Source organism: Alternaria ventricosa (assembly GCF_023758065.1).
Source record: "Alternaria ventricosa strain BMP 2768 chromosome Unknown scaffold_12, whole genome shotgun sequence".
Classification (NCBI taxonomy): domain Eukaryota; kingdom Fungi; phylum Ascomycota; class Dothideomycetes; order Pleosporales; family Pleosporaceae; genus Alternaria; species Alternaria ventricosa.
This window is the reverse complement of record NW_026055692.1, coordinates 1,024,619-1,039,210: the sequence shown is the minus strand read 5'-3', so window position 1 is coordinate 1,039,210 and position 14,592 is coordinate 1,024,619. Positions and strand designations below refer to the sequence as shown.

Below are 14,592 nucleotides of genomic sequence, written 5' to 3'. Positions count from 1 at the left end.
TTCTGATTGATGACGAGGCTGTGAAGCCCTCGAAACATCACGAATAATGTTCGATACATGGCGAGATGATTTGCGGTAATTGGCACTAGGCCTTAATAATGGAATATCATGGATCTATCTCATATCTACGTGTTGCCTAGTAAACCTCAAGTACGTAACGACCATCATCCTTCAACTTGTCAATCTCCTTGCGTCCATCAATCTTCTTAGCGCCAACGTTCTTGACCTTGTGCTCGACTTCGACAGCCTCCTGAAGCACCTCGGTGACATCAGGTACCGGCCATGTGGGTCCACAGAGGTAGAAGCTACCCTCCTTCTCGAGGTACGCCCTGCGGATATCCTTCAGGGACTCTCTCATACGGTCCTGGATATAGATCTTCTGAGGCTGGTCACGAGAGAAGGCGCGGCCGAGGAGGGTGATGATACCGGCGTCTTGGTATGCCTCCCATTCCTCGCCATAGAGGTACTCCTCACGCTGGTGACGAGAGCCCATGTAGAGTAGGACTTCACCGATCTCGTGACCCTGCTGCTTCTGGTAGGCGCGCTCCTGGACAAAGGCACGGAAAGGCGCGAGACCAGTTCCGAGACCGGCCATGATGATGGGCGCGGTTGTCTTGGTAGGAAGCTTCATGACAGATGGCTTGACGGAAACGGTGACAGGCGCGCCAACCTTGAGGCTGTTGAGATAGCGAGTTGCCTGGCCGAAGCGGTCGCGGCCCTTGGGGTCGACCCAGTTGACAGTGACGATGAGCAGAGAGACGGAGTTGGGAGTCACGTGCTGTGCGGAGGCAATGGAGTATTCGCGGCGCTTCATGGGGTTGACGATGCGAACGATGTCGTGGAAGCTTGGGTGAGCAGACGGGAACTCGAGTAGAATGTCGGCGTAGGTGACAGTGTCGACCTCCGCACGGCGCTTGAACTCAGTGGCACCCTCAGCACTCAGAAGCTGCAGAAGCTCACGCTTCTCACGCTCGTCATCAGCGAACTCAGCAAGCGACTCGTAGAAGCGCTTTGGTGGGCGACCGAAGATGTCGACGTTTTGCATAAGAGACTGGTAGACGGTACGGTTGACCAGAACGTTGGGGTCGTCACGAGACGGGACCTCGACGATCTCATTGGGGTTGAGACCATACCACTTGATAAACTCTTCAACTTGTGCCTCGTCGTTCTCTGCGTGGATCCCGAGAGCCTCGCCAATGGCGTAAGTGACGCCAGAGTTACCGAGATCGAACTCGATGTGGAAGATGTTACGGTCGTAGTTCTGTGGTGTGAGGCGGCGACGCTCCTTGACGTGAACAACACTGGTCTTAAAGCCAAGATCGGGACGAACTTGGTTCGCAGTGCCGAAGGCCTCCTTGAAGGCAAAGCCCTTGGCTGCGACTTGCCAGTCCTTGAGCAGGGTTGGTGGCTCGGCCTCGATGCGGTCGAAAGGAGCAAAGCTGTTGACGTTGATGTCTGAGGGGAGTCGAATGGGCTCAACGTCCTCCTCAACCGTGCCCCAAGCAGCAGGGACTTCGACTTCACGAAGAGCGCTCTCGAGCTGCTGGGTGAGCTTGTCGAAGACTTCTGAGCTACCGTTGATAGCAGCAAGCTTGCTCAGGCTAGAGGAGAGCAAGTCCTCACGAGCAACCTTCAAGAAGGCGAGCTGGGTGAGGTAAGACTCTAGAGATTCATCTTCAGCGACAGCCTCAGATGAAGCAGGGTCAAGGACGAAGAGCTGGATGTCCTTGTCCACGAGGGCCTTGCGGAAAGCAGGCGAGAGCTTCTTCTCAATGTCCTCGTTCTTCACACCGGGCAGCTTGACGATGATAGAGCTGTCGGGCTTGACGCTATTAAGAACATCAAATTCCTTCAGGATAGCAATGTCGCCAACGAAAGCGACATCGGCTTGCTCAACAGCATAAGGCGCTTCGATGGTGTAGTCGGCATTACGGATGTCGGTACGAGTAACACCGCCCTGCACGAGATTGTCGTGGCCGCTGCGAACGAAGACGTTCTTGGAAGAGTCACTCGAGAGAAGCTTGCCAACTACAACTGGGGCATTGGCGGCAGATGATTCGTCGAGGTTCCAGAAGCTGTACTGCTTGACGTCGGCAGTGTTTAGGATGTCGACGTACGAGCGGACCTCAGCACCCTCCTTCTCGGCGTGGATCTGACGGAAAGCATCGAGGAAGTTGCTGGGCGTCCAGACTTGCTCGCGCGAGTACTTGACATCAGTGACCTCGACGTCCCTGTCGTAGGCGAATTGGATTGACGCCAAGACGTCCGAGTAGAGCCTGGAGTACTCCGCAGGGTCAAGCACCGCGGCCTCATCCTTGACTTGGCCAAGAACGGCGATACGACGAGTGGTCTTGGGGAGTACCTCAAGGAAAGCCTCCTCAACGAACGGTCGGTAGACACGAACGTTGACGACACCGACCTTATCGCCATCTTTGGACAAGGCGTTGGCGACCTGAGCGGTCAGGGAAGCCTCCACGGTACCGAAAACAACAAGTACGCTTTCGGGCTCCTCATGACCGTAGTAGTCGAAGAGCTTGTAGTCTTCGCCAAGCTCGTCGTTGAAGGCTTGTAGCAGGCGCAGGACGCGACCAGCGGTGTCGGAGTGCTTCTTGTCAACCTCCGAGACGGCCTTGAGCACCGCCTCGTAGCTGTTGTGCAGCCTGGTCTGGTCGAGAGTATCGACTAGTCTCGCTGTTTCCCTTCCAACGCTAATGCCATCGTATGTGTGGATCGTGGGGAGGACGCTCGATAGGAGGGTAGCGAAGAGGGACATGTGCTGAGCCTCGAAGACAGACGGGCTGCAGACGAGACCAAGGCCCAGGTCTTCGGCGAGTGTGAGGGAGGAGACATAGTCGGTGACGAGGCCAGCGCTGGAGTTGGCGGAGTAGTCGACTGCGGCGATGTGGGCGGTCAAAGGGTTTGCGACCGAGTAGAGGGCGGATAGCTGGTCGAGCGAGGCGCGGAGGTAGTTCAGGGTAGAAGAGGAGGCGACGATAGACTGGGGGATATGGCGCTTCTTCAAGTCATAGTCCTTGGAGAACATGTATCCCAAGGCGATGGCACCAGCACCGGTCCTCGTCTCCAGGGAAGAGACACCAGTCTGGTAGCCGAAAGCATTCTTCTCGCCCTGTTCTTGCCAGTACTTGACTGCGACATCCAAGTCGAACGACTCAGCCGAGTATGCGAAGATCTTATCCGAGAGGGCGTATGCGACCTGTTGAACGAGAGTTTGGGCCGTGAGGTAGGTGGGGCCACCGATAGATTGGTAGGAGAGGTCCTGGCCAAACGGCAGACTGGACGACTTCTTGGAGAAGTCCTTGGGTGCGTTCTGCTCAGCCCCAGGGCCGGCAGACTCAGTCTGTTGGAAATGCATCTTGAATACAAGTATGCGCCTCAGCAACTCAGCCTTTCAGGAAAGGCAATGAGAGTCTCTCTTTGGGGTATATGAGAGAATGGGAGGTGCCACGACGCTCCGGAGGCTTCACCGTGGGAGTATATCCGTGTCGTGGGTTTGCCGCCTCGTAGCAGCCAAAAAGTGCCGTCGTCCAGTAGCGACATCGGCAGAAGACCGACCGAGCAAGACGCAATCCTTCACGGACACCATGATTGGCTCTGTCCAGATGCTCTAGCACGTCTTTCGGGCGATAGATTGCAAATGCGCGGAATGTCGCCTTGACGCGACGAGAATTTGGCCCTAGCGCGAATTGCGTGCTCGACACGCCAAGAGTCTGCGCACGTGACGGCGGGGAAATCACGGCTCTCGGAGATCTGATCAGCAACACCGTTTCATCCCGTCTTCCACTGTCCTTCGCGCAATGCATTGTCGCGCAAAACCTGGTGGACTCCCGTCGCGACACCGGACTGATTGATTACTGCATGCTCTACGAGTCTGGGTGACACTACACAGAGCTGAGCATGAACAACTAGATGCACGAACCGGGCGCATGCATACGCATCCAGTGCCAGACTGTATGCGCGCAGCGGTGCAGTATTGATTTGACCGTATGTGGTCTGTGTATACCTCTTGTACTCACTTCGTGTCGTACAAATAACATTGGACAACTATAGGCTACAGCACTGCGCCTCCATCATGGCTTCTTCATATCCTGCTGCTTTGCTTCTATCGAGTTCACTAGGATGACACGAAATTCCTAGACTGATAACTCCGCACTTTCAAACTCACAATGGAAGCCATCGGCCTAGTGGCCAGCATAATCACCCTCATCAGCGCAGCCAGCCATGCCGCATCGATCCTGGAACGAGTATTGGGCCTGCGCGGCGTTTCCCTATACGTCCTTGGGGCGATCAATGAAGTGACTGACTTCAAGGCTACTCTTGCTCTGGTACAGAAGACATTAGATGAGACCCATCAGCAGCTTCCGTCACCTTATCAGGTCGAATTTACCAGGCTTCTAGATCGAGCTTTGGGCCGAATTGAAGCCTTCGCTAAGTTTCTACGGAGAGATGTTCTGCGTGAGCGACAAGATGTGGTAGGTGCTCATAGAGTCACCGAGATGAAGAGACGCGTGAAGTGGATGGACGTGTTGGGACGTGGTCAAGCACAATGTCAGATCGATGCGTTCCAGCAGGAGCTCGCTTCCTTGAAACTCAGCTTTATATTGGCGATGAGTGCGACGAACATGTGAGTCGGTTTTCACTGTTCATATTCTCATGCTGGGATCACGATAGGAAGCTAGATCAGGCATTGTTCGTAGATGGAGCCAACCAGCTGACTTTGCGCTTTCAGGAAAACCACTAGTAAGCTTTATACCGTCATCCGAAATGTGACTATCGTTCGGGAGGGGGACATCTCAACAAAACCTATGGTTGAAGGCAATGCGCCCGACTTGCCTTCCGTTATGGAGAAGGCCACTTGCATGAGCACAATCTCATCAAGTACCGATAAGACCATGGTCGACCAGCAAGTCAATCGCAATTCTTGTATCAAGGTTGAAACTATCGAAGCGACGACTAACCGAACCTGCAAGTCATCATGTCCTTGCGACTGCCATATACCACTTGAGGGTACTACGCCGAGATGGCTACGTGGGGTATTAGGTGCCGCATTCTTCAAGTTTACTTCAGTACCTTTGCTCAACCGCCGATCATGTAACTACGGACGGTGTCTTCAAAGGTCAAACGGGGCAGGAGCTCTGCGGCTTCAGTACTTTCTTCCGACCTGGCTCCTGCCAATGGGAATTGAAGTTGCCGCATCTTGGCGGTCACTCGATGGCATCGGAGGAGCCTGGAGTCTTAGAATACCACGAGTTGTCACCGACAACTTTGTCCACTGGAGTTTGATGACTGCATTTCGTAACGGTACGGTTGTCGAAGTTCAGCGGATGATGGAACACTACGGAATCAGGGGTTTCGATATGCTCACGACCCTAAACCGTGAACCTATCTCGCTACTTACAGTAAGCGCCCGCTGTTCATCGACAGGGTTTTTCACTAACTGGGAAGATTGCTCTTGAACATAAAGACTCTGAGTCTATGTACATGATGCTGTTGGATAATGGAGCGGACATTGGATTTCCGTCCCCCGTTAACGGGCTGTGAGTATCATCGACACTAACTTGCCCACGCCCGCTGATGACAATAGTACTCCTGCGCAGCTTTTTGGCGCCATCTGTGTACGGGGCGAAGTATGCGAAGACTTTCAAAGACGATCGGATCTTCTGGAGGCGAGTGGTGTTCTCGACCTCGGTCCCGCCGCAAAGTTACTACTCAACGAACGCATTACGAGCCTTGAAAACCTTCTACAAAGCGAGCCGGGCGCTGTGCTAACCCGAGATTCCATGGGCAACACACCTCTACACTGGGCTGTGAATCTGGGAAACGTTGAGGCTGTCGATGTGCTGATCGAAGCTGGCGCGGATTTGAACGCTGTGGCAAAAGATGGTACCACTCCGCTGTGTCAGTCTGTCAGATCTCACTTGAATTCTGGCGCAATTTGCAGGAAGATCGTCGAGGCCGGCGCAGACGTTGACCAAATTTGCCGGCACAATGAAACCGCTCTAGGCGTGGCGGTGCTACAGGATTGGCATACTCCAATGATAGATATCTTGCTAGACGCCGGAGCTGATGTTCATGGGCTCCATGATGGGATGCCCATTTTGATGAGGGCGGCTTATCATTCTACGTCTTACACCTGCGAACGACTACTGTCAGCTGGCGCCGACATGGAAGCGCAAGATCACGAGGGCAGAACAGCAGTCATGATAGCTGTGATGCTCAACAACTGCTCCGCACTCGGGACGCTCATAGACCACGGCGCTCGACTGAATCGTAAGAAAAATGACGGTCTGTCGATTATTCACATCGCAGCTACTCATGGTCATGTGAAAACTCTACGGGTACTGGAGAAGGCAAGCATCAAAGGTCTTCCAATGGACGAAGAGTCACTGAAGGAATATTGGTTTTGGTTCGGAGAGCGCTACGACTATCTCTTCCCACAGGAGTTTGCACCCTCCTCCGACGAATCAGCCGCTTTCCAGGCCCTGCTTGATAGCATCACTCCTGTCGAATATATCACGAACGATGATGAAAACAAATGCATCCACATTCCAGGGGCCTTTCCAGTCGATATGGAAGAGACGCAGCGTCAAGAAAGAACTAGAAATGAGCGAGAAGAGGCGGATGCAAACTGCACTGACCCAGAGGGGAGGGCAGTGGGAATGAGCCCGAAGTTGTCACAGACGCCGATGGTCAAAGCGGTGAAAAGAGCAGCGAAGTATCGAGCGACGATGAGGACGGTATGATTCGAGGAGTTGGAAGAACCAAACCCTGGCCGAAGATGCTCCGTGAACTCGAAACCATCGGCATCATCTGGGGAATGTGCGATGACATCTTCTTTCTTACTATTCCTCCTACGTTCGAGTTCAAACTAACTAAGCACATGCAACTCAAAGATAAGCATCCTTGAGCATCACCGCTCCACATCGTCGCGAACTACCGAATTTGGCAATGGCCGGGAACGATCCCTGATGTCCCCAGTAATCACGATCTCCACCGTGCCTTGCGGGGTCTCGAGAATCCTTTGTCGTGTAATTCCAACGAATGAGCATGTCCATCTGTGTTGCGATGATGTCAAAGTGTTCACACGGAAGCGAGGTGCCGACGCGAACAAGTCGCGATGTTCGTGATCAGCACACGGAGCGCTTTACCGTGTCGCGCTTATCGTCATAACATCGTAACAGCAAAACATCACAATCCTATCTCCAGACTCCACTGACCGTGCGATTGCATCACTGCAATAAGGTCGCCGATCGTTAAAAAAGGTGTATTTTATTCCAACGCCTGTCGCAGTTTCCCAATGCTCGTACTACATCATAATCAGCAATAATCATCTCCGGACTGTCTCATCGTCCTACCACCCATTTCCCTCTTGCAAGGCCTCCATAACAAACACCATCCAAAATGGCACTCCACGCCGCCTCCTCCCCCAAAAAAGTCGACCAAACCCTCCAACAAACCCCCGGCATCCAAATCTTCCTCCAACCCATCGCCCCGCCCGCCGCCCTCGGTCTCGCCGGCTTCGCAGGCTCAACATGGATAACCTCATCCTACATCGCAAACTGGTGGGGCAACTCCGAATCCCCAACCATTTTCTTCCCTTTCGTAGGTCTGTTCGGCGGACTGGCGCAGTTCATCGCGGGGCTGTATGGGTTTAAAGCGAGGGATACGTTGGTGACGGTGATAAATACCATGTGGGGAAGTTTTTGGATTAGTATTGGGGTTTTGTACGCTTTTGTTGTAAGTGTTGATGGTTTATGAGGGGGGTTTGAAACAGGGTAGGGATGGTGGGCTAACGACGGTAATGACAGGCGGCTGGTGCGTTGGAACCACATGAAGTGCACACGCATTTCCCCGAACTCGCGTCCTGGTTCGTGATACTTTGCGTCTTCACCTGGTCGGGCGCGCTCGCAGCGACGGCACGCGATGTTGTCCTCAGCGTCTGTCTCTTCTCCCTGGCTATCGGCAGTACGATCGCTTGCTGCATGTTTGCGTACAACGGTCGTCCCATCTCTACGGCGGATACCAGCGCATCGGGTGATAGTCTCACTGGCGGAGTAACGATGGGAATGAAGGCTGCGAGCTACTTCTGGATGTTGTCCGCCCTCTGCGCTTGGTGGAGAGTGACGGTGTATCTCGTCGAAGAGGCATATGGACCTGATCACACGATCACAAAGTTCTTCCCTATTGGTAGGACGCCGATGGAGAGGAGGGCGCCTTTGGTTATTCCGGGTCTGGGCGAGCCTGGTGTTAAGAGGGGTGTTCCGAAGCCGTTGCCGGTATGATGGGATGTGCATCACGCTGAAGCTAGTATTCGTGGCGGCTGTTCGGCGTCTCCTAGAGCCTTGGCCCGTCGCCAGGTTTATGACATTGTTAGACAGGAAACCAAATACAAATTTTGAGAGTTGGTATCTGCTACACCTCGCTTCCAAGGGTGGCTTTGAGGATGTGTCTTTCATGATGTGTAATATGGGTGGACGTGCTGCTGTATCCTATGGTATATCGCTGCTGAGGGAGATATGTTAAAAACTGAGTCGTTCTGTCATAGCGGGCAACGCATGCCCGGCCAGTTAGCTATCTTAGTCCAAGAGAATGTCACCTGAGATCCATGTGAACAGCAAACAAAGTCAAATTCGACTCATGGGTATCCAAAAATGCAGCGCAAACACGACGGCTGTTTCCGATGTTTCCTTCTCTCTACCACCAATTACGCCTCGGCAGTCCCCATATTCCTGCAATATACACAAACTCTTCCTCTTCAAAACAAAACTCTGCAGAGTGCCGCACCTCGCAGAGAATCTTGTCAACCATGCGAGCGAAGCAAACTCGGTGCGATCCATCCGCCAGTAAAGCAGGCTGACGGCTACTTGTTCGCGTGCGAGCTGTTCTGAGCACTGGCCAAACCCATGTAGCCAACAGGCAGCAGGATCATTAGCTATAATGTAGCACATGGCCGTGGAGAGGTCGCTATCACAGTCCGCTTCCTTCCTGGGAACACAATGAGCTCATACTAGCGCGGTCAGCGAACTGACCCAAGCCAGCGATCTCTTGTGCAGTACTTCGTCACCATCAGTCTCCTCATAGTCGGTCTCTGTAGAGTGAGGCAGGGGTAACGTGTCCCCGTCCCGAGCCGCATCATCGTACTACTGAAGGTCTGCATCTGCGGGCATGACAAATCCAGTCTCGCCGAAGTCTTGCAAGACATACTCAGCCAGGGCATCTAATCTTTTCCGCTGGACGTGAAGCGCGCCGCTCCTGAGATCCCTATCGCGCTGGCTCATGTTGCTGAGTAATGAGGGCGCTTTGCCTTTGATGGTCAAATGCTGTTCGTTGCTTGAACCAGGACGTGAAACTGGGTCGTCTGCCTCTGGGTAGCGTGGGTCTCCCTGTCCCTCGGCCGAAATCTTGAAGCCCTGCTTTTTGCCGGGAGCGATTCTACCGATGAGAACGAGCAGTAGCTCTGGTTGCAATAGGCGTACTATGATATTACAATCCGGAGTCTCGATGGTGAGTGTCCTAAGTGCGGGTTGCAGCGACTGGTCCTGGGTAGCTCCATTGCGGGTCGATGGCTTTTGACGTCCTTGGCAGTTGTCTTTCCATGTCATAGATATTAGGGCAGCCTGATCGCGAAGCTCCTTGGTCTGGACAGGCTTTGAGTACGCTAATAGTGTGCCATTTGGAGACATCAGGCTACTGAAGTTAGTTGGAATAACAGTGTTTGGTACTTGGAACCTACAAGAGTCTTGGGTAGATGTGTTCGTTTGCATTCTGCGTGAGCCAGTCGCTCACTTTAGCGATGTTGATCATTGTGGGATCTGCAGACATGATTAGACGGGGAAGCTGTAGGTGTTAAGAACTAAAAATGAAGAATAGACTGTGCGTGGGAAGCTTTTAGCGACGTGTGAGCATGTTGCGAGTACCACGCGCTGCAGCGAATGTATGTGATTTCGATGATGGTGACGTGAAATCAGGCCCACGTACCTGGTCAATCGTTCGCGCAACCACTTCCGCGCTGTCGTGCTGCTAATTCACCGATCTGCGCCTTCTCGGAGACCAAAGGCAGATACAATGACCAGCGACGCGTCGCAACAGTAAGGAACGCGTTAGAAAACGAGAAGGAACGGATGGGAGCACGAGAGAGAAGTTGCGCGTGTCAGTATCTTGATCATGACGATGTTCAAGACGAAGTTCCCCAGGAGAGAGAGCTATGACCACCTGGGCTGGCCGGAGCCTTGTTTTCCGCCGCACGTGCTCTCGCGCTCATGCTATGAGAGCTTGTATTGTTGCAGCCTAGCACCATGAGCGGCTTGGAGATGCTACCCAGGTTGCGTGTATCTACACATCACGACAGGAATCAGACGCAGGGTATATCTTTGGGCCGGGTCACGAGTGGAGTGTGAAACGAAGGGATGGGCGCGCGCGCACGCGACACGACGATGTTCTTGGATGACACGCGCCTTACAAAGATATATTGACCTGGTGACATCTCTAGATCTGGGTAGATAGTGCTCATGTTTGACATCGACGTCATAGGACGATTCGTCGTTCGCACGCATTCGAGATGTTTGTAACCCACCGGGCTGATCTCCGAGCAAATACCGGGTGAGGGGCAATTGGCAGCTCTTCATTGGATCGCAGACGTCATCGGCCTTAGAATCTGTTTCCCCTCAATTGCGCTGCGACACTGCTAGAGAGCTCAGTCAACCTTGGAATGCTTTTCACGCGTCTCGCAATACCAAGAACATTACGAGTAGTCACATCATCTCCATTTCATCCTCTCAAATCAAACAGTACACCAAGCTTCCTGATCCGAACGCTAGCAACCATGGCGACCGACCCATCCAAGTACAAGCTCAACCACTCCATGTGAGTACCCGCATGGCATTCACTGCGCCATCCCCATTCTATTGGCCAGTTACTCACACCTGCTAGGATCCGGATCAAGGATCCGAAGCGCTCTGTCCAATTCTATGAGTTCCTTGGAATGAAGCAGATCAATCAGATCAAGAACCCCGACGCCAAGTTCGACCTTTACTTCCTCGCATACGATAGCCCGAAGGCTGTTTCGCACGGCAACCACTGGACTGACCGCGAGGGAATCGTCGAGTTGACACACAACTACGGCACTGAAGACGATCCAAACTACAAGATCAGCAATGGCAACACGGAACCACACAAAGGCTTCGGCCATCTCTGCATCTCGGTGGACAACCTGCAGGCAGCTTGCCAGAGGCTAGAAGATGCGGGTTACAAGTTCCAGAAGAAGCTCACAGACGGTCGCATGCGCCACATTGCGTTCGTGCTCGACCCTGATGGCTACTGGGTGGAGGTCATTGGCCAGAAGCCATTGGAGGAGACCGAGAATGTCAAGGATACCGACACAGGCTCATACCGCATGGTAAGTAGCGTTGGGAAGACATTACGTTGGTATACTGATGATTGCAGAACCACACTATGATCCGCGTCAAGGACAAGGAGACCTCACTCAACTTCTACCAAGATGTCATGGGCATGAAACTTAAGCGCACCTCTGAAAATGAAAGCGCTAAGTTCAACCTGTACTTCCTTGGATACGGCCCCGATGCATCCGAAAACACCGCAAACGGCGTCAACCCGGTAGCAAACACCGAAGGCCTGCTTGAGCTGACCTATAACTACGGAACCGAGAACGACGCAAACTTCAAGTACCACAACGGCAACGATGAGCCCCAAGGATTCGGCCACATCTGCATTGCTGTCGACGATCTCGACGCTGCGTGTGCTCGGTTCGAAGAGAAGAAGGTCAACTGGAAGAAGAGGCTTACTGACGGTCGCATGAAGAACATCGCTTTCGTACTAGGTGAGTCGTTATCTATTCATCGCACGAAGCGACAACTGACAGAATACGCAGATCCCGATGGTTACTGGATCGAGGTAGTGCAGAACGAGAAGCTCAAGACACGTAGCAATTGGTAAACGGGCGGCGCCGACTACCCGCGTGATGTGCATATCCCACTCTACAGGAATTCAGCCTCCAATCGTTGAAGATCACACCATATGTGGCTACCCACGCTGCGCAACATATGCACAGTAAAGTACCATGACGGACGCGAGCGCTCGCGGTACTACAACAACGACTAAATAATGAAACACGTTCTCCAATACATCGATTTTCTTTCAGCGGTTTCTCTCATGAATATTATTAACATCGTCCCTACAAAGATCCGAGGGCGTTGTTTGATACCTAGGTAACTCGCCAAATTGACCCTGCAGCAGCGGCGCTCACCCCGTGGGGTAGAAGGAGTGCGGGGTAAACCTAGCCAACAGGTAAAGCTACCACAAAGACATCCCTCTGACGCATGCTACTGCAGTAGACCGATAGCGGCGCAGTCTCACTTTGGGTGTACAAAATGGACTGTACTCCTCCTGTAGGCTTTGCGCTTACATCTCATACAGTCTCACGTAAACTTACAGTCAACGCCATAACCGACACATCCCCTTGATCAACTCACTGAAACTCTTTCATATCTGGTTACCTAAGTCTACCAGTGCCAGTAAGAACAGCACATACCGATACCCGTCAACATGGCTATCCTCATGCACACAGCGAGACGGAAGATCTTGATACCAGAGAAGGTCTCGCCAGATGGACTCGCATTACTGAAAGACCAATTCGATGTAGATGAGAAGAAAGGACTAAGTCCAGAAGAGCTCAAGGAGATCATCGGCGAGTATGACGCCCTCATCGTACGGTCGGAGACGAAGGTGACAGCAGAGCTTCTGGGTGCCGCCAAGAACATGAAAGTCGTTGCTCGTGCTGGTGTTGGCGTTGACAATGTGGACGTTCAGAGTGCCACTTCACACGGTATCATTGTGGTGAACTCACCTTCTGGAAATATCAATGCTGCTGCGGAACATACCATTGCGCGTAGGTAGCCCAAGCAAGGCCATTCTTACATTAACTAACATGTGACAGTAATGATGGCTGTGGCTCGCAATATTGGAGATGCATCGCAAAGTATCAAAGCTGGGAAATGGAAGCGAAGTCGACTGGTGGGTGTGGAGGCAAAAGGCAAGACTCTTGCCATTGTCGGCCTGGGCAAAGGTGAGTTTGATGCTTGAAGTTTATAAGGGCTGGCTAACACCTTCCTAGTCGGTCTCACAGTTGCTCGTATTGCCAATGGTCTGGGCATGCGTCTGATAGCCTACGATCCCTATGCAAACCCGAACTTGGCTGCAGCGGCGTCAGTAACCCTCCGCCCAAATCTAGCTGAGATCCTGAAAGAGGCCGACTTCCTGACGCTACATACTCCCTTGATCGCCTCGACCAAAGGCATGATCGGTAAGGCGGAACTAGAGACCATGAAGACAACAGCTCGCATCCTAAACGTCGCACGCGGCGGCATGATCGACGAAGATGCTCTCGTCGAAGCTCTAGACGCTGGTGTCATCGCTGGAGCAGGTATCGACGTATTCACCTCCGAACCACCCGAACAAAACTCATCAGCATCCCGGCTAATCGCCCACCCAAAAGTCGTAGCAACCCCCCACCTCGGCGCCTCCACCAAGGAAGCCCAAGAGAACGTGTCCATCGATGTCTGCGAACAAGTCGTCTCAATCCTCAGCGGCGAACTCCCCCGCTCAGCCGTCAACGCACCCATCGTCTTGCCAGACGAATACCGCACCCTCCAACCCTTCATCAGCCTCGTCGAAAAAATGGGCAGCCTCTACACCCAACACTACTCCTCCGCGAAAACGGGTTCTTTTCGCACAACCTTCGATCTCATCTACGAAGGCAAGCTCGCTACGATCAACACCACGAAACCGCTGTTCGCCGCGTTGGTTAAGGGACTGCTCACGCCCATTACCTCCAGCGACGGCCTGAACATTAATATTGTTAATGCTGAGTTACTAGCGAAGGAGCGCGGTATTTTGATCAACGAACAGCGCTCCCGCGAAAACGTAGAAGATAAACCCTACTCCTCTTTCATCACCCTGCGCGCCCGCGCCTCCCGCTCCGTTTCGCAACAACCCCATTCCCATTCCCGTAACGCATCTCCCTCCGCCGCCCGCGCCCTCCAAACCACCAACCCCCCTTCTTCCTCTTCTTCTTCTTCTTCCTCCTCCGACCAAATCATCCAAGGCTTCGTCTCCGGCAACAAACCCTTCATCTCGCGCCTCGACAAATTCAAAGGCGAATTCGTGCCCCGTGGCACCTTGCTCATTTGTCGCAACTTTGATTCGGTGGGCAAGATTGGGTATGTGGGGAATCTTCTGGGGAAGGCGGGGGTGAATATTGAGTTTATGAATGTTGCGCCGTTGAGTGGGGAGGTGGAGGAACGGTTGGCTGAGAGGAATGGAGGGAATGGGAATGAGGTGGAAGGAAGAGGGGAGGGGAGTAATGAGGCGTTGATGATTTTGGGGGTTGATAAGATGGTTGGGGAGGATGTGCTCAAGGCGTTGATTGGGGAGGAGGGGGTGTTGGAGGCTAGTGTTGTGAACTTTTGAGGGGGGAGGGGATGTGGGTGGCTTCAACATGCTGCTGCTTCCGTATTCTCTATTTTCATTTGGTTCACTCGGTATGCGCTTCCTTCGGTT

The 14,592-nt window shown here is 53.0% G+C and overlaps 5 protein-coding genes across 5 annotated transcripts; 3 read left to right on the top strand and 2 right to left on the bottom strand.

Moving 5' to 3' along the window:
* Positions 1-136: 136 nt before the first annotated feature.
* On the bottom strand, positions 137-3,373 carry J4E93_007204 (uncharacterized protein; the record flags this gene model as incomplete). Its single annotated transcript, XM_049345114.1, has 1 exon — positions 137-3,373. The coding sequence occupies one exon, from the start codon at positions 3,371-3,373 to the stop codon at positions 137-139; it is 3,237 nt and encodes a 1,078-aa protein (XP_049198039.1).
* A 4,046-nt stretch (positions 3,374-7,419) lies between these two features.
* Positions 7,420-8,300, top strand: J4E93_007203 (uncharacterized protein; the record flags this gene model as incomplete). The annotated part of the gene is made up of 2 exons (XM_049345113.1): positions 7,420-7,755; positions 7,827-8,300. The coding sequence occupies 2 exons, from the start codon at positions 7,420-7,422 to the stop codon at positions 8,298-8,300; spliced, it is 810 nt and encodes a 269-aa protein (XP_049198038.1).
* An 858-nt stretch (positions 8,301-9,158) lies between these two features.
* Positions 9,159-9,840, bottom strand: J4E93_007202 (uncharacterized protein; the record flags this gene model as incomplete). The annotated part of the gene is made up of 2 exons (XM_049345112.1): positions 9,159-9,705; positions 9,752-9,840. The coding sequence occupies 2 exons, from the start codon at positions 9,838-9,840 to the stop codon at positions 9,159-9,161; spliced, it is 636 nt and encodes a 211-aa protein (XP_049198037.1).
* A 1,000-nt stretch (positions 9,841-10,840) lies between these two features.
* J4E93_007201 (uncharacterized protein) lies at positions 10,841-11,970 on the top strand (the record flags this gene model as incomplete). Its single annotated transcript, XM_049345111.1, has 4 exons — positions 10,841-10,881; positions 10,948-11,413; positions 11,461-11,854; positions 11,906-11,970. The coding sequence occupies 4 exons, from the start codon at positions 10,841-10,843 to the stop codon at positions 11,968-11,970; spliced, it is 966 nt and encodes a 321-aa protein (XP_049198036.1).
* A 609-nt stretch (positions 11,971-12,579) lies between these two features.
* J4E93_007200 (uncharacterized protein) lies at positions 12,580-14,502 on the top strand (the record flags this gene model as incomplete). Its single annotated transcript, XM_049345110.1, has 3 exons — positions 12,580-12,922; positions 12,971-13,099; positions 13,148-14,502. The coding sequence occupies 3 exons, from the start codon at positions 12,580-12,582 to the stop codon at positions 14,500-14,502; spliced, it is 1,827 nt and encodes a 608-aa protein (XP_049198035.1).
* Positions 14,503-14,592: the final 90 nt, after the last annotated feature.